Source organism: Podarcis pityusensis, assembly GCF_964106645.2.
Source record: "Podarcis pityusensis genome assembly, chromosome: 13".
NCBI lineage: Eukaryota > Metazoa > Chordata > Lepidosauria > Squamata > Lacertidae > Podarcis > Podarcis pityusensis.
This window is the reverse complement of record NC_138038.1, coordinates 49,181,236-49,207,876: the sequence shown is the minus strand read 5'-3', so window position 1 is coordinate 49,207,876 and position 26,641 is coordinate 49,181,236. Positions and strand designations below refer to the sequence as shown.

The following is a 26,641-nucleotide window of genomic DNA, read 5'->3' as shown; positions in this document are numbered from 1 at the left end:
TTCCTCCTCCCTCCTCTTCCCTCTCTCCTCTATAGACCTATTCCGGGCTCTTCTGCGTGACTGTCAACCCCTACAAGTGGTTGCCGGTCTACAATGCGGAAGTGGTGGCTGCCTACCGGGGGAAGAAGCGAAGCGAAGCCCCTCCCCACATCTTCTCCATCTCTGACAACGCCTATCAGTATATGCTGACAGGTAAGGAAAAGGGGGAAGGGATTCGGGTGGCGCTGTGGTCTAAACCACTGAGTCTCTTGGGCTTGCCAATCGGAAGGTTGGCAGTTCGGTCCCTGCTCCTGCCAACCTAGCAGTTTGAAAGCACGTCAAAGTGCAAGTAGATAAATAGGTACCACTCCGGCGGGAAGGTAAACAGTGTTTCCATGCGCTGCTCTGGTTTCGCTAGAAGCAGCTTAGTCATGCTGGCCACATGACCCGGAAAAACTGTCTGCGGACAAACATCAGCTCCCTCGGCCAGTAAAGCGAGATGAGCGCAGCAACCCCAGAGTCGTTCACGACTGGACCTAACGGTCAGGGGTCCCTTTACCTTTACCTTTTAAGGAAAAGGGGGAGGGTGCAGAAACACTCTCTCTCTCTCTCTCTCTCTGTGTGTGTGTGTGTGTGTGTGTGTGTTGGCAAGAAACTGGGGAGCAAAAATCCTGCTTTGCTATTTTCCACTTCCTATTTCTTCTGCGTTTTCTCCCTTTCCATTTTCCCCTCCTCTCTTTTCTTTTAACTCTTCTCTCTCTCTCTCTCTAGATCGCGAGAACCAGTCTATCCTGATCACGTAAGTCCTCCCTTCCCTTCCCCTCTCCTTTCTGTTTCTCCCTACAAAGTCTCCAGAACACCCTTAGGAAGCTGGCTTTGCCCTAGTCAGACCTAGCTCCATATTTCCTGCACTGACTGGCAACAGCTCCTCAGCATTTTCCTGCAGGGTTCTTTTGCAGCCGAGGAATGAACCTGGGATCCCCTGGATGGTAGTGCTTGAGACTCTTCATCTCAGGGTTGTGGGTTCAAGGCCCATGTTGGGCAAAAGATTCCTGGACTGCAGGGGGTTGGACTAGATAGCCCCCGACTCCCTTCCAACTCTACAATTCTATGATTCTATAACATCTGCAAAGCAGATGTTATGGCCCTTCCACCCTAAAACCTGCCATTCTATCTAAGGCTACCTCTTGGTCTATTCATTTTATTTCATAAAATTTATATACTGCTTGATTTTATTTTTAAACCCTCCAAGTGGTTGGGCCATCAACTCTTGACACTGCTGTTTTGGCTGTCTCCATCAAAATAATAATAATAATAATAATAATAATAATAATAATAATAATTATTATTATTATTTATACCCTGCCCATCTGGCTGGGTTTCCCTGTCTGGGCGGCTCCCAACAGAATATTAAAAATACGATAAAACATCGAACATTAAAAAATTCCCTAAACAGGTCTTCCCTAAAACCCATTGACACCATGGCAAACCTCCAGCTCACACTCATTCCCCCTTTTCTCATTTGCCCTCTTCTGTCTCGGAACTATTGCTTCCTCACCTGGTCTCCTGGGGTGAGCAGCAAGAATTGGCCAGGTGACCATCTGAGCAAGGAAGATTCACAAAATTGGGTGGTTCTCCCTCTCCGCTGCTGTTGTTTGTGCCACAGACTTAACTATTAAATATCAGGTTCCTTGCCTTTGTTGATTCTCTGCAAAGCTACAATACTATTCCTTATTTGCAACACCAAATGGTTAATGCTGTAATGGCAGCCCATGACGCTTGTATTCTTAAGAACAGCCATGGTATATTAGAATAATAAATTACATTTTTAAAAAATACCATTGATTTTGGGGTGGGGGGGATTACTCGAGAGCCACTGGAAGTGGGATGAGGATGTAGCTGATCGATCGGTTGATCAGTCTACAAACACGCCCGCTCTTCAGCCTCGTTTTTCTGCCCCACAGCGGAGAATCCGGGGCCGGGAAGACTGTCAACACCAAGCGTGTCATCCAGTACTTCGCGGTGATCGCTGCCATCGGCGACCGGACCAAGAAGGAGCAAGCCGCAGCTACCGGCAAGGTGACCGTTTTGTCTGGCTCTGGCTTCTTGTAGTGGTAGCTGGCCTCCTCCAGGGCTGGTAGGGCAGAAGGACAGGAGACGAACACCAGGTGGCGCCAGAGAAAATGATAGGTGGAACCACCCACCCCCTGATTGGCTAGAGGTGAAGCAGGCAGGCAGGGAGGGCTAGCTGAGAGCCTAAAGGACCAGCTGGCTGCCTTCCTCACCTAGACCACGTGAAAAGCAGCCCGACCACAGCTACTCAGAGCTTCAAGCAGGCAACAAAAGCCAGTGGGGCAAGGAAGGAGGAGCTGGCACTGTCCACAGACTTCTGTCGTCGTATCTTTCCCACTGCTAACCACGTTCCCTTCTCCTCCTGCTCCTCCGGCCTCTAAGCTGTTTGCTGATATTATATTCATATCCCACCTTTGCTCCAAGATGTTCCTCTCCACATTTTACCCCTGTGAGGTAGGCTCGGCTGACAGATGGTGACTGGCCCGAGATAATAATAATAATAATTATCACACAGCGAGCTTTCTGGCCCAGAGGGGAGTTGAACCCTGGTCTCCCAAGTCCTAGTCTGGCACTCTAACCATGAAACCTCACTGGTCCTCACGTGTTTAAACAGGCATTCCCCGAATCTGATGACTCAAACCTCCTTCTTCCATTGTTTTGGTTGCTATTCTAAATGGGCTTCCTTTATTGTACATTGCTATTATGGATTTTATTCAAGTCTTGCTATACAGTGGTACCTCGGGTTACATACGCTTCAGGTTACAGTCTCCGCTAACCCAGAAATAGTACCCTGGCTTAAGAACTTTGCTTCAGGATGAGAACAGAAATCGTGTGGCGGCAGTGGGAGGCCCCACTAGCTAAAGTGGTGCTTCAGGTTAAGAACAGTTTCAGGTTAAGAACGGACCTCCAGAACGAATTAAGTTCTTAACCTGAGGTACCACTGTATTTGTGTGTCTACACACACACACACACATTGGTTTTAGACTTGTAAGCCACTTTGGGCGATGAAGAGGCATGCAAATAAGGAATAATAATGAGCTGGTAGAGAGAATGTTTCTGACCTTTCGCTGTACCGACAGGGGACTCTGGAAGATCAAATCATCCAGGCCAACCCTGCACTGGAGGCCTTTGGGAATGCCAAGACCGTCCGGAACGACAACTCGTCCCGATTTGTGAGTGTCGCTCGAGAGGGAATTTGAGGCAGGGGCGAGGGGGGGACTACACTGCCAAAATAACTGCCTACGAGGTTGCATAATCCCATATAGGCCCACTCAAGTCGCTTCCACCTGCAGAACTGGCACTGCTACAGGGGCCCAATCACCCTCGTTCTGCAATGGTGAGAAACAGATCTTTTAGTGCTTCAGCTTCCAAACTTTGGAACTCCCTGCCACTTGATATCAGAGGACTCGTTTCAGCATCTGCTAAACACATTTCTGTCTAGGCAAGACTCCTCAGGGATTTAGAACATTGCCGTGTGTTTTCATACGTTCTTGTCTTATCGTTTACTTATTTTTTTGAATGTTTTGGATAGCTTGGGTAGAGCTGATCGTGCCAAGGTTGCAGGTTAAATCCCCGTATGGGACAGCTGCATGATTCTTTGAAATATGATTCTTTGAAATAGCTGTTCCGAACTGTTTTTACTGATAATTTCATTGTTCTATTCTTTTTTGCAAACTTCTGTGAAGGTTTCCTCTGCCATCAAGTGGTATATAATTGGGGAGGGGAGAATAAAACCAACAGATAATTATTATTTGTGCTCCCCCCGCCCTGCCTGCACCTCCTGCTCAGTTTCTTCTTTTCTCTTCCAGGGCAAATTCATCCGGATCCATTTTGGGGCGACGGGGAAGCTGGCCTCAGCCGACATAGAGACCTGTGAGTTTGCCAAAGGCCTGTCCTTCTTTCCTTCTCCTGATCTCTGGCCCTCCTCCCTGAATTAACGTAAGGTCGCAAGTAAGGCCCTGCTGGCCGGATCAGGCCAATGGTGCACCTAGCCCCCCCCTTGTTCTCACCTGTGGGAACCCCCAAAAAACGCAGAACCCGAGTGCAAGAGCATCTTCGCCTCTGGCGGGTCCCAGTGGAGACGGAAGTTTGGCTAGAAGCCTGTATCCTCCATGAATTTTTTCCCCTTTTGCTGTTGCTCCTCCATTTCAACTGCCCCGCCTTCTCTTCCTCTTAATTCCTCAGACCTCCTGGAAAAGTCCCGGGTCATCAATCAGCTGAAAGCTGAGAGGAACTACCACATCTACTACCAGATCTTGTCCAACAAGAAGCCGGAGCTCCTAGGTGAGTTGCTGCAAAGGAGAGCCACTCTGGCCCGGGTCTGAGATCTTGTTCTGTGCGCGGAAGAAATCTAAGCCTGCGCTAGAACGGCGGTAGGGCACCTGGTCTGCGGGGAGAAGGTCCTAGGGTCATCTGCATAGTAGAGATGAGAGAGATTCCCTGCCTGGAAGGCTGCCAGTCAGAGTAGACAATGCTGAGCTACAGCATAGGTCGGCAAACTAAGGTAATTAGATACAAAAAAAATAGGGGGAAATTGGAAATTAAAAAACATATATATTAAAAATAAAAATAAAAGGGACAATCTTCCTTTTGCCTTATTCCCTGCCCAATGCCTTTCCTTCCCAGACATGATGCTGGTAACCAATAACCCGTACGACTACGCCTTCATCTCCCAAGGAGAGACCACGGTGCCGTCCATCGATGACGCTGAGGAGCTGCTGGCCACTGACGTGAGTAGCTGGGGTGGGGGGCAGAAGCCGTATTCCAAGCGAGTCACCCACCCCTCGCGGCCGTGTGAGCAGCAACACCCAACCCTCCCTTTGCTTCCTCCTCCCGCAGAGCGCCTTTGACGTCTTAGGCTTCACCCAGGAAGAGAAGAACTCCATCTACAAGCTGACGGGCGCCATCATGCACTACGGAAACATGAAGTTCAAACAGAAGCAGCGCGAGGAGCAGGCAGAGCCCGATGGCACAGAAGGTGAGGAAGGATGCTCGCGATGATAGGCAAGCGAGGCAAATGAACGCTGGGTCACAGGGAAGGATGCTCTGTCCCAGCCTTCCCCAACCTGATGCCTCCTTTGCGTCAAGAAAACAGAACCCCACAACCTGTGTAAATTATAGATACATGTATATGCATATAGGGACGCGGGTGGCGCTGTGGGTTAAACCACAGAGCCTAGGACTTGCCGATCAGAAGGTCGGCGGTTCGAATCCCCGCGACGGGGTGAGCTCCCGTTGCTCGGTCCCTGCTCCTGCCAACCTAGCAGTTCGAAAGCACGTCAAAGTGCAAGTAGATAAGTAGGTACCGCTCTGGCGGGAAGGTAAACGGCGTTTCCGTGCGCTGCTCTGGTTCGCCAGAAGCGGCTGAGTCATGCTGGGCACATGACCTGGAAGCTGCACGCCGGCTCCCTTGGCCAATAAAGCGAGATGAGCGCCGCAACCCCAGAGTCGGTCACGACTGGACGTAATGGTCAGGGGTGCCTTTACCTTTTGTTTTGGCAAATCCTGCGCAGGAGTCATGTGGGGCAATGAAACCCTCCTGCAGCTGGAGAAATTCCAGCTGCCTCTCTTATTCATTAATTTATTCATCCAAATAATAATGATAATTTATTTCTACCCCACCCATCTGGCTGCGTTTCCCCAGCCACTCTGGGCGGCTTTCAACAGAACATTAAAAACACGATAAAACATCAAACATCAAAAACTTCCCTAAAGATTTCGTCATACTTTGCCTGCTGCCTCCGCCCTGTTTCTAGCCTTGATCATTTTAATAATTTTAAATGGAATTTAAATGAAAGGAGGCCCTCTTGGTTTCCTGACACATAGCAGAAGTCGGTAGCAGAATCCTGTGCATACTCAGAGCGCCCCCAAGAGGTTGGGAGAGGTGGGCCCGCTTCCCTCACGGGGTCCGCCTTTGAGGCTGCCTCGCTTTTGGGAGCCCTTCTGTCTTTTCTTCTGCCGTTCCTCAACCAAGGCAAGCCATGGTATAACCGAGTGGTTTCCTCCCCACCCACCCCCTGCCCCAATTCTGAATTTCCAGAAGCCGACAAGTCTGCCTACCTGATGGGCCTGAACTCGGCCGACCTGCTCAAAGGTCTCTGCCACCCGAGGGTCAAAGTTGGGAATGAGTACGTCACCAAAGGGCAAAATGTCCAGCAGGTGAGAGACAGACCTGTATGTGAAATGTGTGGGGGCATTCTTTCGAGGTTTTGAAGGCCACAGGTTGCCCCCTCGATCTTCCCAGATTTGTTTTAGCTGGTTAATGAGATGTACCTCTCTCTCTCTCCTCCCCCCTTTTTAAAAAACAACCCAGGTGTACTACTCGACTGGAGCCCTGGCCAAGTCTGTATATGAGAAAATGTTCAACTGGATGGTGACCAGAATCAATGTCACGCTGGAAACCAAGCTTCCACGACAGTATTTCATCGGGGTGCTGGACATTGCTGGTTTTGAGATCTTTGATGTAAGTGGTTCTCTTCCAAGGAGAATCCATTTTGAGATTTTGAGTACCGTATTTTTCACTCATAAGACGCACCAGACCACAAGACGCACCTAGTTTTTGGAGGAGGAAAACAAGAAAAAAAATATTCTGAATCTCAGAAGCCAGAACAGCAAGAGGGATCGCTGCGCAGTGAAAGCAGCAATCCCTCTTGTTGTTCTGGCTTCTGGGATAGCTGCACAGCCTGCATTCACTCCATAAGACGCACACACATTTCCCCTTACTTTTTAGGAGGGAAAAAGTGAGTCTTATAGAGCAAAAAATACAGTAAATAACTGGGTGGTCCAGCTTGGCTTTGCCAGGTGGAAACCAGGAAAGACGAATGGGTGGTCCAGCGTGACCGACAAATAACCGTCTGGTCCCCATTTCTGCTGGCATTATTATTATTATTATTATTATTATTATTATTACTACTGCTACTACCACCCACTCATGAATCTATGCAAAATAGTTCATGAGGTAATTTTCAGAAGGCTTCCTGCAAAGACTGGCAGCCTTCAACATCACTCCTGGCTAGTGAGCCAGTGTGCTGGAGCAGTTAGAGTTCCAGACTAGGACCCAGGAGACCAGGGTTCGAATCCCTGCTCAGCCATGAAGCTCACTGAGTGCACCCATCACTGCCTCTCAGCCTAAGCTACCTCACAGGGTTGTTGCAGGGATGGATTGAAAAGGAGGGGGAGACCTGTATGTGACCACCTTGGCTCCTTATGAGGAAAAAGGTTGGTTAAGACACATAAGTAGAGGGAGACAACCTGGAGGGGAGGACAGATTGCCATTCCTTGATTTCCTTTCCCCCGTCTCTCTTCCCAGTTCAACAGCTTTGAGCAGCTGTGCATCAACTTCACCAACGAGAAGCTGCAGCAGTTCTTCAACCACCACATGTTCGTGCTGGAGCAGGAAGAGTACAAGAAAGAAGGGATCGAGTGGGTCTTCATCGACTTTGGCATGGACCTCCAAGCCTGCATCGACCTCATCGAGAAGGTGCCTCCTTGCTTCCGGCGCCCTCCTTAGTCCCCAAAGGGCAACTTCACTTATTTACACCTAAGTTGGGGCAATTGCCTCCCAGAGTGGGCAAGGTTGTCGATAGGTAGGGCAATAAGAGATTGTAAAGGTAAAGGGACCTCTGACCATTAGGTCCAGTCCTGGCCGACTCTGGGGTTGCGGCGCTCATCTTGCATTATTGGCCGAGGGAGCCGGCGTACAACTTCCGGGTCATGTGGCCAGCATGACTAAGCCGCTTCTGGCGAAACAGAGCAGCGCACAGAAATGCCGTTTACCTTCCCGCCGGAGCAGTACCTATTTATCTACTTGCACTTGGACGTGCTTTCGAACTGCTAGGTTGGCGGGAGCAGGGACCGAGCAACGGGAGCTCACCCCGTAGCGGGGATTCGAACGGCCGACCTTCTGATCAGCAAGCCCTAGGCTCTGTGGTTTAACCCACAGCGCCACCCGCATCCCATGATTGTAGAATCATGGAATTGTGGGGTTGAGACCCTCAAGAGTCATCCATTCCAACCCCCTGAGGAAAAGCTAAAGAATCCCTTCTAGGAGGTCATCCAACCTCTGTTTAAAAACCTCCAATGATTACTAGATCTGTCTATTTCTCTTCCATCTCAGTTTCACATGTGCCACAATCATAGGCCCATTCCATATCATGGATTTTTCAAAAGAATGCATGGGAAATTTGCATTTGTCCACCTTTCATGCACAATTCTTCCCCCGGGAATGTGCGTTTTTGCATCCTCTTCAGCACCCAGCTCCAAAATATGCATCCCCCCCCACGCATTTTAAAAATGTAAAATGCATTCAGTGGTACCTTGGTTCTCAAACTTAATCCGTTCTGGAAGTCCATTCCAAAACCAAAGCACTCCAAAACCAAGGCGCACTTTCCCATAGAAAGTAACGCAAAACGGAATAATTTGTTCCAGACTTTTAAAAACAACCCCAAAACAGCAATTTAACATGAATCTTACTATCCAATGAGACCATTGATCCTAAAATGAAAGCAATAATCAATGTACTATACTATAAAATAAATAAGACAGTATTATAAATGATAAAAATTAAAAATATTTTTTTTCTTACCTGCACTGATGATAGTCATCGCTTTTATCCATTTCCGCAGTCACACAATCAATCGATCAGTAGCTGAACTGGGTTCCACACGGTCACAAAAACAAATTAACCAAAAAAAGCCTCAAAAGCAAAAATGCAAAATAAATAGCAAAAACAAAAGCACCAAACTTAATCCATTCCGGAAGTCCATTTGACTTCCGAAATGTTTGAAAACCAAGGCTCAGCTTCTGATTGGTGCAGGCGCCCTGGAAACAAGAGCCAACAGCCGCATCAGATGTTTGGCTTCTGAAAAACGTTCAGAAACCGGAAAAATTACTTCTAGGTTTTCAGTGTTTGGGAACCAAGGGTCTGACTACCAAGGTGTTTGAGAACTAAGGTACCACTGTATTTTTATATACATTTATTGGCGCCGAGAATGCATGGTGACGTTCGGACTTCTGCAAAATCCACTTTATAGTTGCGTTCCAATCTGCACATTCAGTCTGGGACTGGCAAATCAAGCTGGCCCTTTTCCAAAAGCAGCCTGGACAAATTTCCCCTCCATCCCTAAACGAGGGGAACCACCTGAGGTCATCTGGATGCCCTGACATATGAACCTGTTGCCTCCACAATCTGCACAGTCAGAGTATTCCTTTGTCAGTGTTGGGAGGTTTTAAAGGAGAGCTTGGATGGCTGCCTGCCAGGGATTTTTCCTGTGTTGCAGGGGGCTGGACCAGATGCCCCTTCCGACTCTACCATTCTTCGATTACACATTGCTGCTGCTCTTTATGGCGAATGCCATAAAGAGAAGCGCCGTGGCTCAGTGGTGGAATACCTGCTTTGCATGCAGAAGGTCCAATCCCTGGCCTCTCTCTGTGCTGGGCCTGGGGGTAACCCGTGAAACACGGTCCAGGACCGGTCCAGAATCCAAAGGTTCTGCTGGGAGACAGTCCGACAGGGCCAAGGCAGGACATGAGGCAGGAAACCAGGCAAGGACAGGTGCAGGATCTCAGGCAGGATCTAGCATACAGCAATATTGCTCCCACAACCTGGGGCAGGGGTCCAACAGCCTTTTACCTTCGTCGGGGTAGCGGCCGGTCCTGATCCCCTGGCGACTCACCTCCCTGATTCACCCGAAGGCGAGCACTCCTCCTGCGAGTACTCAGGTCTCTCCTTCTCTCAGACCTTAGTCTCTGCAGTTCGGGAGACGTCGGTGGGTTACTAGACCCAGGGGCCGCCTCAGCCTCCCCTGACCCAACTGGTAGTGGAGCAGCTGTAAGTGATGGCCCAGCTGAAGGCAACGAGGTCATCCCCGCATCTGGAGCCAGGGCAGGCTCAGGCCCCTGACTCGGCCCAGCTGGTGTTTGTTGCAGGGGAACCTGTACAGACTGGGACTCTTCAGGATCCGGCCCCAGACTTGGTTCAGATGATGCCTGAGGCAAAGGATCTGGTGCAGACTGAGTCTCCTCTGGTTCCAAGTCTGAGCCCAAGTCCCAGGCCATCATACTCTCCCTGCTCAGCCTCTGTGCAATCAAAATCTTGGGGGGCCGCTGCCAGTCCGTGTAGGTAGTATTGAGCTAGGTGGACCCAATGGCCTAGCTCAGCATAAGGCAGCTTCCTCCATCCATAGCAAATGGCCACGGGGCGGAGCTGCCTGCTGGTGCCTCGTCCTCCTTGCCCTCCATCCCCTGACGCCTGGTCCTCTTCCACAGCCCATGGGCATCATGTCCATCCTGGAAGAGGAGTGCATGTTCCCCAAGGCCACCGACATGACCTTCAAGGCCAAGCTGTACGACAACCACCTGGGCAAGTCGGCCAACTTTGGGAAGCCCCGCAACATCAAGGGCAAGCCGGAGGCCCATTTCTCCCTCATGCACTATGCCGGCACCGTCGACTACAACATCAACCACTGGCTCCAGAAGAACAAGGACCCCCTCAACGAAACCGTGGTGGGGCTCTACCAGAAGTCGTCCCTCAAACTCCTGGCTCATCTCTTCGCCAACTACACCGGATCGGACGCACGTAAGGGAGGGAACGGAAGGGGGCAAGCCGGGCTGTCCGCATCCCAAACTCCATTCCGGTCCGTGAGATTGGATCTACAGAAAACCAAAGGCTCTGGTTTGGAGTCATTCGCTTTAATACTAGGGCAGCCCAGTGACCCTCAGTCAGCGCGGCCGTTGGAGTGTGGGACTAGGACCTGGGAGACTAGGGTTCGAATTCCCGCTCTGCCGCAAGGCTTCCTGGGCGACGTTCGGCCTGTCGTTCGCTCTTAGCCTGACTTACCAGGGCACGCGAATGAAAGCAAAACGCAAACTGGGTGCCTGCCCACATCGCATTGCGATGAAAACAAAACAGTGTTATGTATTTGTAATAAAAATCAGCAGCCCTTCGTCAGCCTCATGCCCTGCCCTTGTCTCAGTGCTTATAGTTTCAAGCCAGCCACTAATAATAATAATAATAATAATAAATTTTATTTATACCCCACCCTCCCCAGCCAAGACCGGGCTCAGGGCAGCTAACAACCAATAATAAAAACAAGTTGATTAAAATACAACTTAAAAAACAAGATTAAAATACAACATTAAAACATTAAGATGCAGCCTCTTCACAGGAGGAGAAAGGAAAAAAGAAAGAGGGGGAGGGAATCAAATTGATTCTAAGCCAAAGGTCAGGCAGAACAACTCTGTCTTACAGGCCCTGCGGAAAGAAATCAGATCCTGCAGGGCCCTGGTCTCATGAGACAGAGCGTTCCACCAGGCAGGAGCCAGTGTTGAAAAGGCCCTGGCTCTGGTTGAGGCTAATCTGACTTCCGTAGGGCCCGGGACCTCTAGGGTGTTGCTATTTATGGACCTTAAGGTCCTCCGTGGGGCATACCGGGAGAGGCGGTCCTGTAGGTACGAGGGTCCTAGGCTGTGAAGGGCTTTAAATTCATGGGAGTCCTCTCCAACCATGTAGATATTTGAGCTGTAGCGGGGGAAGCCTGTGACCCTCTTCTGTTGGATCCCACGCCTTCCTGATTAATGCATTCCGGTATTTCTGCACATATCCTCACCCTTTAGGCTGCATCTTGAATCCCCGTTTTTCTCTCTCCAAACAGCTCCTGATTCTAAGGGGAAAACGACCCACAAAAAGAAGGGCTCTTCCTTCCAGACTGTGTCTGCTCTGCACCGGGTGAGGATATCCTGAGGCCTGCTTCCTTGGAGAGTCTGGCAGCACCATTCTTAGGTGGCAGCCCTTGGGCTGCGCTCCTTCCTTACTCCTGGGGCTCCTCTGCTTCCTTGCAAACCCTTTCCCCAGAGGAGAATGAGCTTCTGTGGTGGGCTTCCTCTGGTTGCAGCGCTCTCCTTAGGTCTACTTGCCCCATCACCACCAACCTGGTTGGCTGTCTGGAAACAAAAAGGGTTGCAAGGACGTTATTGGGGGACCCAGCGAGGGCTGAGCCAAGCTTGCCATGTTGCTCCCATCGCCCAAACTTCTCTTCAGTGGAGGCCACTGAGAGCCTCCACAACGAGGACCAAGTGGACAAACGCATCTCTTCTCCCCAGCCACTGACTTATGTCCATCTCGATCTTTTCTTATTCCTTTTCATCCCATCCCAGCCTCTTCTATATTATGTTTTGGACTTTTTCTTTTTTCTCCTCTTTGGCGATCCCTCGTAGCCGAGTAAGATTGTCTTCCACGAACAAGGTCTTAACAGTGAGTCTGTAAGTGACTGTGGAGGCCAATTCTGGATCCACAGGTCCTTCCATGGTGGGCACATAGGTTTCCGGGCGGGAGCTGATTATGGTGAGGGTTTGCCTAATGTGCCTTCCTCTTAGCACAGCCTTTCTCAACCTGTGAGCAAGGCCAGAGCTCAGGGATGATGAGAGTTGTAGTCCAACAACATCTGGGGACCCACAGGTTGAGAACTGCTGTCTTAGCACATTTCTCCCTTTTGTCCAGAGTTCGAGTGTCTTCAAAGTCCTTGACACCTTTAATAAACACTGTTCTCCAACTGGAGCGCTCGCAGGCCAATATTTCCCAGTTGTCAGTGTTTATACTACATTTTTTAAGATTTGCCTTGAGAGAGTCTTTAAACCTCTTTTGTTGACCACCAGCATTACACTTTCCATTTTTAAGTTGGGAATAGAGTAGTTGCTTTGGAAGACGATAATCAGACATCCTGATTATTTGGGACAGCAACTTGGCTGGCTGGGGCTGATGGAATTTGTAGTCCAAAGCATCTAGAGCAGGCATGGCCAAACATGGCCCTCCATATGTTTTGGGACTACAATTCCCATCATCCCTGACCACTGGTCCTGTTAGCGAGGGATGATGGGAGTTGTAGTCCCAAAACATATGGAGGGCCTGATCTAGAGGTTGGCCAAGCCTGCCTTGTGGCCTCCAGTCCCTTTTTCTCATCCCCCTTCCTGTCTCCAGCAAAACTATAACTCCTTTTCTCTGCCTGCTTTCCTTCCCCGTCAATCAAATCCATCTGCCCATCCTCTGCCTTGCCTGCCTGGACACCTCTCATTCCGCCCTCTTTCATAAAACTCGCTCCATCTCAACTATCTGCCTGCCTTCCCCAGTTGTCCTTCCTCGCCTCTCCCCTTCCTCCACCCCATCTCAACTCACCTGCTCTTCCTTTCTCACCCAGGAGAACCTCAACAAGCTGATGACCAACCTGCGCTCCACCCACCCTCACTTTGTGCGCTGCATCATCCCCAACGAGACCAAGTCTCCAGGTGAGATCCCAGGTCCCTCTTGTATGATGTGCCTTTGGGGCCCTAGCACTCTCTCTCTCTCTTGGACTCCCATCAGTCCAAGCCAGCAAGGCCAATGGTCAGGGGTGGTGAGAGCTGTAGTCCTTACGGAAGGCCTGTAGCTCAGTGGTAGAGCCACCTGCCTTGCACGCTGAAGGTCGCAGGTTCAATCCCTGGTGTCTCCAATTAGGGTTTCCATTGTAACTGGGGTAACCCCAGTGAGAGAGATTTTTTGAAGTATTTTAAGTGGTTAGGAAATGCTTTTAAATCACTAGATTAAAGTGCTTACTTGGTAGGGACCGATTTCCCCCATTCATGCACCCTTCCCCTTTCTCCTGCTCTCTCAGGTGTGATGGACAACCCCTTGGTCATGCACCAGCTGCGCTGTAACGGGGTGCTGGAGGGGATTCGGATCTGCCGGAAGGGGTTCCCCAACCGGATCCTCTACGGGGACTTCCGTCAAAGGTAGGCTTAACTCTCAAGTGGTGAAGACGGATGATGCTTCAGAAAAGCTGAGAGTGTCACTGGGGGAAGGTACATGAATATGGGGGTGCCCCGAGCGCAATGGGGCAACGTCGGAGGAAAGTTGCCTGCATGGCAGTTCACTGTCAGGGTTATGTCTGCTCAGTTCAAAAAGAAAATGCATCCTGCCTTTTATACAATCCTAGAATTGTAGAGGTGGAAGGGACCCCAAGGACCATCTAATCTAACCCCCTGCGGTGCAGAAATCATAGCTGCACACACAGTCCTGCCTTGGTTGTCAAACGCCCTGGAACTCAGACGTTTTGGCTCCCAAACGCCACAAACCCGGAAGTGATTGTTCCGGTTTGTGAACATTCTTTTGGAACCCAAATGTCCGACGGGGCTTCCACGGCTTCTGATTGGCTGCAGGAGCTTCCTGCAACCAACCAGAAGCCGCGATTTGGTTTTCAAACGTTTTGGAAGTCGAACAGAATTCCAGAACGGATTCCGTTCGACTCCCAAGGCCCGACCGTAAAGACATTTATATACCGCTCGATCTTCAACATTTTATCCACATGTAAAAGGTACTCACGGTACAGTCCTTAAATGATTTTAGCGTTGGAAGAATTGACCGCTAATGCCTCACAGTCTCGCAGCTTCGTACCAGCAAAGGAAGCGTTCTATCCGTTGCGTCGCAGCTCCAACCCCCTCGCTCTCGGAGCTCAAAACAGAGCTTGCCGGGGGGGGGGAGCCCGCTTTTGACCCCTGCTGGATCCCACGTCCTCAAAATTTGAGTTTTTTCCTGGGGGTCTGCTACGCTGGAGTGGTTTCCCCCGCCTTTGATGCACCGAGATCTCCTCCGACGAAGAGACCTCCGACTGTGATGGAGCGCGCTCAGCTGAAAGCCCCTGATCAACAACATTTTCAAGTGGTTCTGTGGGGAACTTTGAAGTCCTCTTGAACATTCCTACCCAAATCTCTAGTTTCTTGAGATTTAGGCATGGGCCACACCTTTCCAAACTTGCTTTCACAGTCATGAGGACTAGAAAGTTGATGAGAGAGAGAAAGATGAGATTCTCAGGGCCCCAAGTATTCTGCCACAATTTAGTTGTGAAATATACACGGTCCTGGCCTTTGATCTGGGCATCTGCCCACGTTGAGAGGAAAAAGCCTATGGAAGGGAAGCTGTCGGGGGTTATCTAGCGCTGCTTCCTTTCCTCTTCCCCAGATACCGCATCCTGAACCCAGCCGCCATCCCCGAAGGCCAGTTCATCGACAGCAGGAAGGGGGCGGAGAAGCTGTTGAGCTCCCTCGATATCGACCACAACCAGTACAAATTTGGGCACACTAAGGTGAGAGGCGGGATGAGCCACTTCCTCACAGGGAAAAGGCGGTGACATCATCATTCTGGGCCGCGCTGTTGATTGGCTCTTCACAACAGAGGAGGCTAGGGCTAATCCTGGGTTGGGGTATGTGTTTTCTCCGCTGTCAAGGTTCCTGGTGAGGTTTGGCTTGGCTGTGACTCACAAACACAGGCGCAGGACCTAAGCTTCAATATGTACAGAGCAGGGCAAGCGAAATTATATAGGCCCCGTAGCAAATTGGTAACCTGTGCAGGGGTCTGAGCACAGGTTGTTTTTCTTAAAACAAAAACCAACCAACCACAATGCTCTTTTTTTGCCCAGGTGTTCTTCAAGGCTGGTCTCCTGGGTCTGCTGGAGGAGATGAGGGACGAGCGTCTCTCCCGCATCATCACCCGCATCCAGGCCCAATCCCGCGGGGTCCTCGCCAGGATAGAAGTCAGGAAGATCATGGAAAGGAAGTAAGTCCCTTAGTGGATTTTCCCGGAATTTGTAGGTGTGGTTAGATGGGGAATGGCCTGGGCATGTTGGAGCCCTCCGGTTAGAATTAGGGATTAGGCGAGAAATTCAGTCCAGTTCTCATTTAAAAGTGAACCTGCCCAATTCACGGTTGCTGAAACTGAAAGCTGGTCATCCTTCAAGATTCACAGCTCCCCGAATTTTGCAAATGCCGTTCTCCAGGCAAGTAATGTGCCCCAAAATGCATATAGCAGGGTGAAGTGTGCAGAGAAACGCACGTATTAGTGGAAATAAATACATTAACATGAAGCTATGCATAAAATGGGTGGGGTGCAGTCGGCAAAATTGCATACTCTCGCGGTAAACACTCGCTGGTGAATTTTCGCGAGGGATTTTCTAAAAAAAGAACTGCAAACTAATGTGGAGAATTGAACGAGGGGAAATTGGGAGGCTGAGAGACACCAAAATAGACAGACTCACTCCTCCCTTAGTCAGAACTAGGTGGACTCAGGAAACTGCTCACATACAAACTAAGCCTTTCTGTATAATCTTGAGGACTATAAAATTTATGGAAGATTACATTCTCAGGATGTGGAATTCTGTGCTTCCTGCACTGAATGCAACTGCAAAATGGTGGAATAATCCCAACCTTGCTTGTTGCAAGGGAGCCTCCTGTTTCAGGCAGGGCTGTGTGGTCTCCCACTTGGCGAGGTGGCCTTTTCTGTGTTCTGTACCCTGATGTGTCCTCCCTCACTATGCCACCCCAAACTCTCCCCTTCTCTGATTGGCAGGGAATCGCTGCTGGTGATCCAGTATAACATCCGGTCCTTCATGGTGGTCAAGAACTGGCCTTGGATGAGGCTCTACTTCAAGATCAAGCCTCTGCTGAAGAGCGCGGAGACCGAGAAGGAGATGTTGGCCATGAAGGAGGAGTTTGCCAAGCTGAAGGAGGCTCTGGAGAAGTCGGAGGCCCGGAGGAAGGAGCTGGAGGAGAAGATGGTCTCCCTGCTCCAAGAGAAGAACGACCTCCAGCTGCAAGTGCAGGCTGTAAGTTGGGGCGATGGGGCAACAAAGATATGATTTGACCTTCTCCCTTAACCGTGGGTGGCGCTGTGGGTTAAACCACAAAGCCTAGGACTTGCCGATCAGAAGGTCGGCGGTTCGAATCCCCGTGACGGCATGAGCTCCCATTGCTCGGTCCCTGCTCCTGCCAACCTAGCAGTTCGAAAGCACGTCAAAGTGCAAGTAGATAAATAGGTACCGCTCCGGCGGGAAGGTAAACGGCATTTCCGTGTGCTGCTCTGGTTCACCAGAAGCGGCTTAGTCATGCTGGCCACATGACCCGGAAGCTGTCTGCGGACAAACGCCGGCTCCCTCGGCCTATAGAGCGAGATGAGCGCTGCAACCCCAGAGTCGGTCACGACTGGACCTAATGGTCAGGGGTCCCTTCACCTTTACCTTTACTTAACCGCGAAAGGCAAAGTGGCTGAAAAGCACCATGAACTCCGGGTTTCACAGTAAAGCCTTGGGCGTGTCTTCTTCCTTTGCCAGGAGCAAGACAACCTTGCAGACGCAGAAGAGCGCTGTGACCAGCTGATCAAGAACAAGATTCAGCTGGAGGCCAAGGTGAAGGAGCAGACGGAGAGGCTGGAGGATGAGGAGGAGATGAATGCCGAGCTGACGGCCAAGAAGCGGAAGCTGGAGGACGAGTGTTCGGAGCTCAAGAAGGACATTGATGACCTGGAGCTGACCCTGGCCAAAGTGGAGAAGGAGAAGCACGCCACGGAGAACAAGGTGAGCGGGGATGGAAGCGAAATCCAAGGAGCTTTTGCTACTATCAGCTGGGTCTGGATCAAGGTTGGCAGACGGGAGAGTTGATTCTCCAAGAGATTCCTGTGCTGGGTGGACTTAGAGTTTTCTTTTGGGAGTCTCCAACCTTTGTTGTGTTCCATTCAGTGCCACCTTGAATTTTGCCCACATCCACCACCTTCTTCTTTGGCGATCACTTATAGCCGAGTAAGATTGCCTTCCATAAACACGGTTTTAACAGTGAGTCCGTAAGTGACTGTGTAGGCAAATTCTGGATCCACACATCCTTCCACAGTGGGGACAAAGGTTTCCAGGCAGGAGTTGATCACGGTGAGGGTTTACCAAATGCACTTTCCTCTTAGCACATTTCTCTCTTTCGTCCTGAGTTCGAGCGTCTTCAAAGCCCATGACACCTTTGGTAAAGGCTGTTCTCCAATTGGAGCACTCACAGGCCAGTGTTTCCCAATTGTTGGTGTTTAAACTACATTTTTAAAGATTTGCCTTGAGACAGTCTTTAAACCTCTTTTGTCGATCACCAGCATTGCACTTTCCATTTTTAAGTTGGGAATAGAGTAGTTGCTTTGGAAAAAGATAATCAGGCATCCGCACAACATGACCAGTCCAACGAGATGGATGTTGAAGAATCATTGCTTCGACACTGGATATCTTTAGTTCACCTGTCTGCCCATTAGTTCACCTGTCTGCCCAAGTGATGTGAAAAATTTTCTGAGACACTGTTGATGGAATCTTTCGAGGATTCCATCTAATAACTCAAAATTATAATATGCCCATAGGCTAAGAACCTCACAGAGGAGATGGCTGGCCTGGATGAGATCATCGTGAAGCTAACCAAGGAGAAGAAAGCTCTCCAGGAGGCCCACCAGCAAGCCTTGGATGACCTACAAGCTGAGGAAGACAAGGTCAACACCCTTACGAAAGCCAAGGTCAAGTTGGAACAGCAAGTGGACGATGTAAGTGCATCGACTGCAACACTTTCAGGGGAGACAGCCTGTTATTTTTCGCACCTTCCTTGAAGTAGTCAGAGGCATTCAGTGTAGTAAAAAAGCCCCCCACACAAGTACATTGTGGATCTTAGGAGTAGCAATTCCTTTCTCAGTTTCTGGATTCAGGGTCTCACTGTCTTTGCTCAACAGCTGGAAGGATCGCTGGAGCAAGAGAAGAAAATCCGTATGGACCTGGAACGAGCCAAGAGGAAGTTGGAAGGGGACTTGAAGCTGACCCAAGAAAGCATCATGGACCTGGAGAACGACAAGCAGCAGTTGGACGAGAAGCTGAAGAAGTAGGGGTGCTTTAGTTTATCGCCAACTCCCCGCCTCCCTTTTGTTGTGGATATTTGTTCTACTGCTGCCTGCCTCTCTGTGGTTGGATGTAGCAAGTTGGTTCTTGTCTTCCCCAGGAAAGACTTTGAGCTCAACGCACTCAATGCTAGAATTGAAGATGAGCAATCCTTGGCCATCCAGTTGCAGAAGAAGCTCAAAGAGCTACAGGTAAAAGGTTGATGACAGGGTGGTGTGCGTTGAAGCCAACTTCACTGGTGTGGTCTCTCCCCCCCTCTGTCTGTCTGTCTCTATCTATGTGTGTGTGTGTGTGTGTGTGTGTGTGTGTGTGTAACTAAGGACCAAAATGAGGCATCTTTTTGGGTAGAGGATAGCTGCTTCCCACAGAGCAATAACTTTCGAGAAATTCTGTACCTCAAATATCTGCTGTAAGGAATGGGGATGTTATTAGCAACCATGTTAGCTTTACATTCTGATCAGTTTTCTGCCATTTTTTTAAAAACCCACAAACCTCTCGCATTTAAATTGTATGCATTTCCCTCTAAAATATACACGTTTGCATGCACTTTCCTACGAAATGCATTTCCGGATGCAACCTTACAAGCTGAGAATTGCATCGTTCATTCACTCCGAAGGATACAGTCGTAACTTGGATCCCGAACGCCCTGGAACTCGGACGCTTTGGCTCCTGAACACTGCAAACCTGGAAGTGATTGTTCTGGTTTACAAACGTTCTTTTGGAACCTGAACGTCCAACGGGGCTTCCAGGGCTTCTGATTGGCTGCAGGAGCTTCCTGCAGCCAATCAGAAGCCACAGTTTGGTTTTTGAACGTTTTGGAAGTCAGAACCGATTCTGTTTGACTTCCAAGGTACGACTGTAACTGTGTTCCGATCCATGTATTAGTCTAGGAAGTGCAAATTGGGTCAGTCCACTTAAAGATTTAGATTGAATGGAATCCTCCAGTGCCCCTAGATGTTATTGACCTTTGAACCTCCATGGAAGCTTCACGAATCTGGATCTAGGCCTGGGCTTTTGAAATGGAGGCCGCCAACAGAATTCCTGGAGCGTGCTTTTCTGGATCTTGCTGACAGAATGTCTCCCTCCTTCCCTGGTCCAGGCGCGGATTGAGGAGCTGGAAGAGGAGCTGGAGGCGGAGCGCACAGCCCGGGCCAAGGTGGAGAAGCAGCGTTCTGACCTCTCGCGGGAGCTGGAGGAGATCAGCGAGCGGCTGGAGGAGGCCGGCGGGGCGACGTCTGTGCAGATCGAGCTGAACAAGAAGCGGGAGGCGGAATTCCAGAAGATGCGCCGCGACCTGGAGGAGGCGACGCTGCAGCACGAGGCCACGGCGGCCACGCTCCGCAAGAAGCACGCCGACTCGGCGGCCGAGCTGGGGGAGCAGATCGACAACCTGCAGCGGGTGAAGCAGAAGCTGGAGAAGGAGAAGAGCGAGTTGAAGTTGGAGCTGGACGATGTCGCCTCCAACATGGAGCAGCTGCTGAAAGCCAAGGTTCTAAGCCAAAGAATGGGGGCGGGGTTTGTTTGGGGCGGGGCAAGGCAGGTGATGTCATGGTCTGAGGGCGGAGTCACGGTTTGCGGCAGGGTTGTAGCACGGCGGGAGAACAACCTGGAGACATCGAACCGGTTGATTTGGACTGGGATACAAAGATAGGGAGGGGATGAGATTCAGAAGGAGCACCCTTCATTCCAGAATTAAAATTAAAATTGTTCCCTCCTCTGACTGGGTGCTGCTACTCTCCATTCACCGCTACATTTATTCCCCAACAACTCCTCTCGCCGTTGGGTTTCAGGCCAACCTGGAGAAAATGTGCCGCACCTTTGAGGACCAAATGAACGAGCACCGGGCCAAGTCTGAGGAGAGTCAGCGAATGGTCCACGACCTCACCTCTCAGCGAGCTAAGCTCCAGACTGAGAATGGTGAGTAGAGAAGGCTGATGCACGTTCATACGACGTCTTTTTCCTGGAGATTGAATTTAGGACATTTTGCATGTGAGGCTGGTGCTCTAGCATTGAGCTAAAACCCCTCTCCCATAGCTTGATGGCTGGCCCTTCCAGACAGTTTTCTGGTTTAGCCATTTCTCCTCCATCTTTGCTCAGATGCAACCAGGTTCCCACCTACCTAAACTTCCATCCATCCGTCCATCCATTCAAAGTTTTCTTTCTTTTCTTCCTTCCTGCCACACCCTACTTTCATCACCCCTCCCTCTTTTCCCCTTCTTTCAAAATGATTGCTCGTACAGTGGTTCCTCGGTTCTCGAACGTAATCCATTCCAGAAGACCGTTCGAGTTCCGAAACGTTCGACAACCGAGGCAGAAAGGGCGACCTGCAAATTCAATTGAGGAAATTGAAAAACACTCAGCGGAAGCCGTTCGACTTCCGAGGCGCGTCCAAAAACGGAAGCATTTACTTCCGGGTTTTCGGCGTTCAGTTCCGAAACATTCGTCAACGGAGACATTCGAGAAACGAGGTACCACTGTACCATTTTCATTTACAGTGGTACCTCGGGTTACAGACGCTTCAGGTTACAGATGCTTCAGGTTACAGACTCCGCTAAACCATAAATAGTACCTCGGGTTAAGAACTTTGCTTCAGGATAAGAACAGAAATCGCGCAGCAGCAGCAGTGCACCGGCAGCGGGAGGCCCCATTAGCTAAAGTGGTACCTCAGGTTAAGAACAGTTTCAGGTTAAGAACGGATTTCCGGAACAAATTAGGTTCTTAACCAGAGGTACCACTGTACTTTCCAAGCTAAAAATCAACATTCTGATGCTCCTCCCCACTCCAAAAGAAACCTTGAATACATAAATGACCCGAGCTATCCTTCATGCCTTAACTCTTAACCCTGCAGGGGGGAGGGGGAACCAGCTAGCCACTAACTTCTATTTTTTTTTTTAAAAAAAACCTAGTCCACCTAATTTGGTGTTCATCTTCGATGGCACCCTCTGCAGAGCATTTTCTGAAGAGAAGCGTGTAGAGACAGACACTGTCAGCCTGTGGGGTCCCTGTTCAACATGGCTGCCGATTCCGATGACAAAACTCCCGGAGATAATGGATTCCTCCGCCCCAACTCTTCTCCCTAGGTGAATTATCCCGCCAGATGGATGAGAAGGACGCTTTGATCAACCAGTTGACGCGAGGGAAGCTGACGTACACCCAGCAACTGGAAGATCTGAAGAGGCAACTGGAAGAAGAAGCTAAGGTAAGGGGGACGCAAAGAGGTTTGGGAAGGAAGTCCACAGGACTCAACGCGAAGGGTAGATACTGGTCCTGTCAGGACTGACGGTCACTGAGGCCACGTGGCTGTTCCCTTCCCCTCAGGCCAAGAATGCTCTGGCGCATGCGCTGCAGTCGGCCCGCCATGACTGCGACCTTATGAGGGAGCAGTATGAGGAAGAAACGGAGGCCAAAGCGGAGCTTCAGCGCTCGCTGTCGAAGGCCAATTCCGAGGTGGCACAGTGGAGGACCAAGTACGAGACTGATGCCATCCAGAGGACGGAGGAGCTGGAGGAAGCCAAGTAAGTGGGGCGGAGGGCAATGAGACCCACAACTCGCCTCACCTCACAACCACAGGCCTGTTGCACCACCCACCCTTTCCCACCCTTGTATGTTCAAGTTGAAACAATGCAATAGCCAATACAGTGGTACCTCTGGTTGCGAACGGGATCCGTTCCAGAGCTCTGTTCGCAACATGAGCAGAATGCAATGTGCGTCTGCGCGAGTCGCGATTCGCCACTTCTGCGCATGTGTGTGACGTCATTTTGAGCGTCTGCGCATGTGCGAGTGGCAAAACCTGGAAGTAACCCTTTCCGGTACTTCTAGGTTGCCGCAGGACGCAACCTGAAAATATTTAACCTGAAGCAAACGTAACAAGAGGTATGACTGTAAAGGGGGAAAATGCAATTGAAACAACAAAAACACGTAGAACGGTAAAACCGTCCCAGCCGAAAACAGGACAATCGATTCAGCAAAAGAAATGGGTCTCGTAAAACAAAATAGGCGAAAGTAAAGAGGTGTGTACAGCGAAAGCCGTACATTGAAGATGCTGGGCTCTGTGAGGAGGGAATTCAATGGCTTAAGGGCTGCCACAGAGAAAGTTCTTGCCCTGCATTTTAGAGGGTAGACCAAGTACCAAGGGGTCTGCCAATCTCAACACCTGAGAGAGTCTTTAGGGACGGAGGCCATCTTCCTTGAGGCCTAAGTGGCCTAGGGTTTTAAACGCCACTACGAGCTCCTTGAATTGGGCATGGACTCCAACACTTTTGACTCCAGCCTGAATTTAATTCCCCCAGAGGAGTTGTTATTTTAAGCAAAGCAGGAGGGGTGAGCCCCTTCTGATTATCTCCTTTCATTAAGCCCTTCCTTGTCATGGATTTGGGCTCCTTCTATTGGCTTATGGCGCCTGTCACCCTGCCCCGTTTGTGTGTCAGGAAGAAGCTGGCGCAGCGCCTGCAAGACGCCGAGGAGGCGGTGGAGGCCGTGAACGCCAAGTGCTCCTCCCTGGAGAAGACCAAGCACCGCCTGCAGAACGAGATCGAAGACCTCATGGTGGACGTGGAGCGCTCAAACGCGGCCGCAGCTGCCCTGGACAAGAAGCAGAGGAACTTCGACAAAGTACGGCGGGAAAAGTGGAGGGAATGATCCGGAAGGGATGGGTTGGGGACAGCTGTGGGTACCCCAGTTCTGCTTGGTGGGGATACTGGGCCGTACTGGACGCTTGTGAAGCTCAGCTCACATCTGCGCCACATGCTCTTAACTCACTTTAACCAGTACGCCACAACGGCTTGGCTTCAAGGGCGTCCGTTTGCTCATTGTTGGGAGCAGCGGGCCTAGGAGTGCCTCAAGAAATAGCTATTCTCAAACCTTACTCTCTCCGCTTCTCCATCACCCACCGCAGCTCCTGTCAGAGTGGAAGCAGAAGTATGAGGAGTCCCAGACGGAGCTGGAGTCGTCGCAGAAGGAGGCCCGTTCTCTCAGCACCGAGCTCTTCAAGCTGAAGAACGCCTACGAGGAGTCGCTGGAGCACCTAGAGACCTTCAAGAGGGAGAACAAGAACTTGCAAGGTGAGCCTTTTTCTCCCTCAGGGGCCAATCGTCCCATGCCCCGAACGAAACCAGCTCCTGTCGGATGCCACCTGACTCCCTACCTTTTTGCTGTTCCCGGCAGAGGAGATTTCCGACCTCACAGAGCAGCTTGGATCCAGCGGCAAGACCATCCACGAGCTCGAGAAAGTGCGGAAACAACTTGACGCGGAGAAGATGGAGTTGCAGGCGGCTCTGGAGGAGGCTGAGGTGAGGAGGGCCTTTGGCTGTGATCCAAAAGCGACACTGCGGCCATCTTGTTTTTCAGTTGGCCTTTCCATCTTCCTCTTTCCGTTCCCTCTGATTCGTTTCATCCTCCCCTCACGATCTTTCGCCTACAGATGTACAAATGTCCTCTCTGTCAGGCCTTTCTCTCCTCGCCCCTATTTTCATCTGAGGAATGCGGGAGGACATGGCATGACATTGTTTCTTTCTCTCTACCCAATATCTCCCTCCACGATCCAGGCCTCTCTGGAGCACGAGGAAGGCAAGATCCTGCGGGCCCAGCTGGAGTTCAACCAGATCAAGGCCGACATCGAGCGCAAGCTGGCCGAAAAGGACGAGGAGATGGAGCAGGCCAAGCGCAACCACTTGAGGATGGTGGACTCGCTCCAGGCCTCCCTCGACGCCGAGACCCGCAGCCGCAACGAGGCGCTGAGGGTCAAGAAGAAGATGGAGGGCGACCTCAACGAGATGGAGATCCAGCTCAGCCACGCCAACCGCATCGCGGCCGAGGCGCAGAAGCAAGTCAAAACCTTGCAGGGATACCTCAAGGTAACACCAGAAAGTTCAGTCTTCTTGTCCCCCCCTCCCCTCTGGCAACACGGCAGTGGGGTGAAGCCCCCTTCAGTTTGTACCTCATCTCTCCCTCCCCACAACCCCTGCCTTCATCTTGCCTCCCTTCTTCTTTTTCTATAATTTTTATTAAATTTTCTGTTTTACATTTTATAATATTCATTTAAACAACCTTAAAATATCAGTGACTTCCCTTCTTCTCTTTCCACGGCTCATTTCGCATAACATAAATCCTTGCATATTTTATATCAACTATTCAGTATTCCATTATTACATCCATCAAAACTTATTTACACCATTGAATTTATCTTAATGCTGCCCACGGTTTCAAATACACACAATTCCCCCCCGTATATTCAAGAAACGTTTTACAGTCTTTTATAAATGTATGTTGTTCTTGTTCTCTTATTCTATATGTTAAGTCTGCAAGCTGCGCATATGCCATCATTTTAAGTTGCCATTCTTCCTTAGTTAGAACCTTGCTCATTTTCCATTTTTGGGCTTACAAAACACGGGCCGCAGTAGTGGCATAACCATTTTTGACACCTGGGAATTTCCATCTGAATTATCCCCAACAAAAAGGACTCTTTTTTAAAAAAGTACTTTAAAACATTTTTTTCAATTCATTGTGAATTATTTCCCAATGCTCTCTTACCCTTTTACAGGTCCACCACACATGATGGACCGCAGCCTCAGTCTCCTTGCATCTCCAGCACTTATCTCGACTCCCTCCTTTTCCCTCCCAGGACACCCAGATACAGTTGGACGACGCCGTCCGAGCCAACGAGGACCTGAAAGAGAACATCGCCATTGTGGAGCGGAGGAACAACCTGCTGCAGGCGGAGCTGGAGGAGCTGCGTGCCGTGGTGGAGCAGACGGAGCGGGCCCGAAAGCTGGCAGAGCAGGAGCTGATAGAAACCAGCGAGAGAGTCCAGCTCCTCCACACACAAGTAAGAGCAGCCTCAGAAGCAAGGCTGTTACTGAACCTCCCGGATTGGGATCAGCCAGGAAACAGAAAATTTCTGCCCTCAGACATCCCCTCCTATTATGTACATTTTCACTATTCCTCTGTATAGTGGCATTCGCAGGAGTGACTTAATACTCATCCTGCATTTGTAAGAAACCGGTACTTTAGTGTGGCAGCACCTTATGCTTCGGAACTCCCTGCCGATTGACACCAGGGTGCCGGCTTCCCTGTGCTCTTTCCGGCGCCTTCTTAGAATCATTTTTGTTTACACAAGCCTACTCAGTTATGGAGCATGTTAATTTGGGGTTTGTTTGTTTTTAGCTTATAGCTGTTTTTAATTAATAGTAGGATTTTTTTTTAAAAAAATAGCTGTTTTTAACTCTTTATGACTGATAATTTTATTGTTTTATTGTTTTTGCAAACTGCTCTGAGGTGCTTTATTTTTATTTTTTTAAAAATCAAACGGTGCATAACTTTTAAAAAATGAAACAAATACCGTATTTTTCCGTGTATAAGACTAGGTTTCCTCCTTCAAAAATAATGTACAAAATTTGGGGGCATCTTATACACGGATAGAGCCCCCCTTTTTTCTTAAATTGGAGTCCCCCAAAATAGGGGGCGTCTTATACATGGGGACGGGAAAATACAGTAACTTCTCATTAATCGAGGCATCAGGGCATCCAAACTGGGGCCCTCCCCGGCGTGGCCACGCAACCCTGACCTCACCGACACCCTGGCAGTGATGCCACTGCTATTGCCACAGCTCTTCCCTGCCCAGTGAGCTGCTCCTGGGCTTTCTAGAACATTCTGAGCAGAGACCAGCATTCACCGTATAATCCTAATGTTTGTACCACTGCCTCAGGAGTGGTGTGGGGCAATGGATTTATGGATTGACCAGTAGCAGAAGCTTGGGGTGCCAAGCACGGAACGGAGTCAGGAGGTGATTTCTTAGCTGGGGGAGATGGTAGCAGTGCCACAGGCCGCCAGAGGAACATCTGAGTTGTGGGGAAGGGGCATGCGCAGGACCTCAGAAAGGAAGCAACACC

The 26,641-nt window shown here is 50.1% G+C and overlaps 1 protein-coding gene across 2 annotated transcripts in view; it reads left to right on the top strand.

Annotated features, from left to right (window-relative positions):
- Positions 1-26,641, top strand: part of LOC308462192 (myosin-7) — a 39,029-nt gene that overhangs the window by 5,848 nt on the left and 6,540 nt on the right. For both annotated transcript variants that reach the window (XM_080979589.1, XM_080979590.1), the window contains exons 5-35: positions 36-192; positions 751-778; positions 1,944-2,058; positions 3,132-3,224; positions 3,861-3,924; positions 4,237-4,335; positions 4,678-4,781; positions 4,891-5,029; positions 6,092-6,210; positions 6,365-6,514; positions 7,361-7,531; positions 10,318-10,627; positions 11,703-11,776; positions 13,242-13,329; positions 13,695-13,812; positions 15,038-15,161; positions 15,495-15,631; positions 16,421-16,676; positions 17,181-17,423; positions 18,233-18,409; positions 18,593-18,738; positions 18,856-18,946; positions 19,855-20,244; positions 20,546-20,672; positions 21,836-21,954; positions 22,074-22,270; positions 23,183-23,366; positions 23,650-23,815; positions 23,919-24,043; positions 24,299-24,607; positions 25,375-25,578. In XM_080979589.1, coding sequence (XP_080835715.1) covers positions 36-192; positions 751-778; positions 1,944-2,058; positions 3,132-3,224; positions 3,861-3,924; positions 4,237-4,335; positions 4,678-4,781; positions 4,891-5,029; positions 6,092-6,210; positions 6,365-6,514; positions 7,361-7,531; positions 10,318-10,627; positions 11,703-11,776; positions 13,242-13,329; positions 13,695-13,812; positions 15,038-15,161; positions 15,495-15,631; positions 16,421-16,676; positions 17,181-17,423; positions 18,233-18,409; positions 18,593-18,738; positions 18,856-18,946; positions 19,855-20,244; positions 20,546-20,672; positions 21,836-21,954; positions 22,074-22,270; positions 23,183-23,366; positions 23,650-23,815; positions 23,919-24,043; positions 24,299-24,607; positions 25,375-25,578 — 4,824 coding nt within the window. The remainder of the gene's footprint in view (positions 1-35; positions 193-750; positions 779-1,943; positions 2,059-3,131; positions 3,225-3,860; positions 3,925-4,236; positions 4,336-4,677; positions 4,782-4,890; positions 5,030-6,091; positions 6,211-6,364; positions 6,515-7,360; positions 7,532-10,317; positions 10,628-11,702; positions 11,777-13,241; positions 13,330-13,694; positions 13,813-15,037; positions 15,162-15,494; positions 15,632-16,420; positions 16,677-17,180; positions 17,424-18,232; positions 18,410-18,592; positions 18,739-18,855; positions 18,947-19,854; positions 20,245-20,545; positions 20,673-21,835; positions 21,955-22,073; positions 22,271-23,182; positions 23,367-23,649; positions 23,816-23,918; positions 24,044-24,298; positions 24,608-25,374; positions 25,579-26,641) is intronic.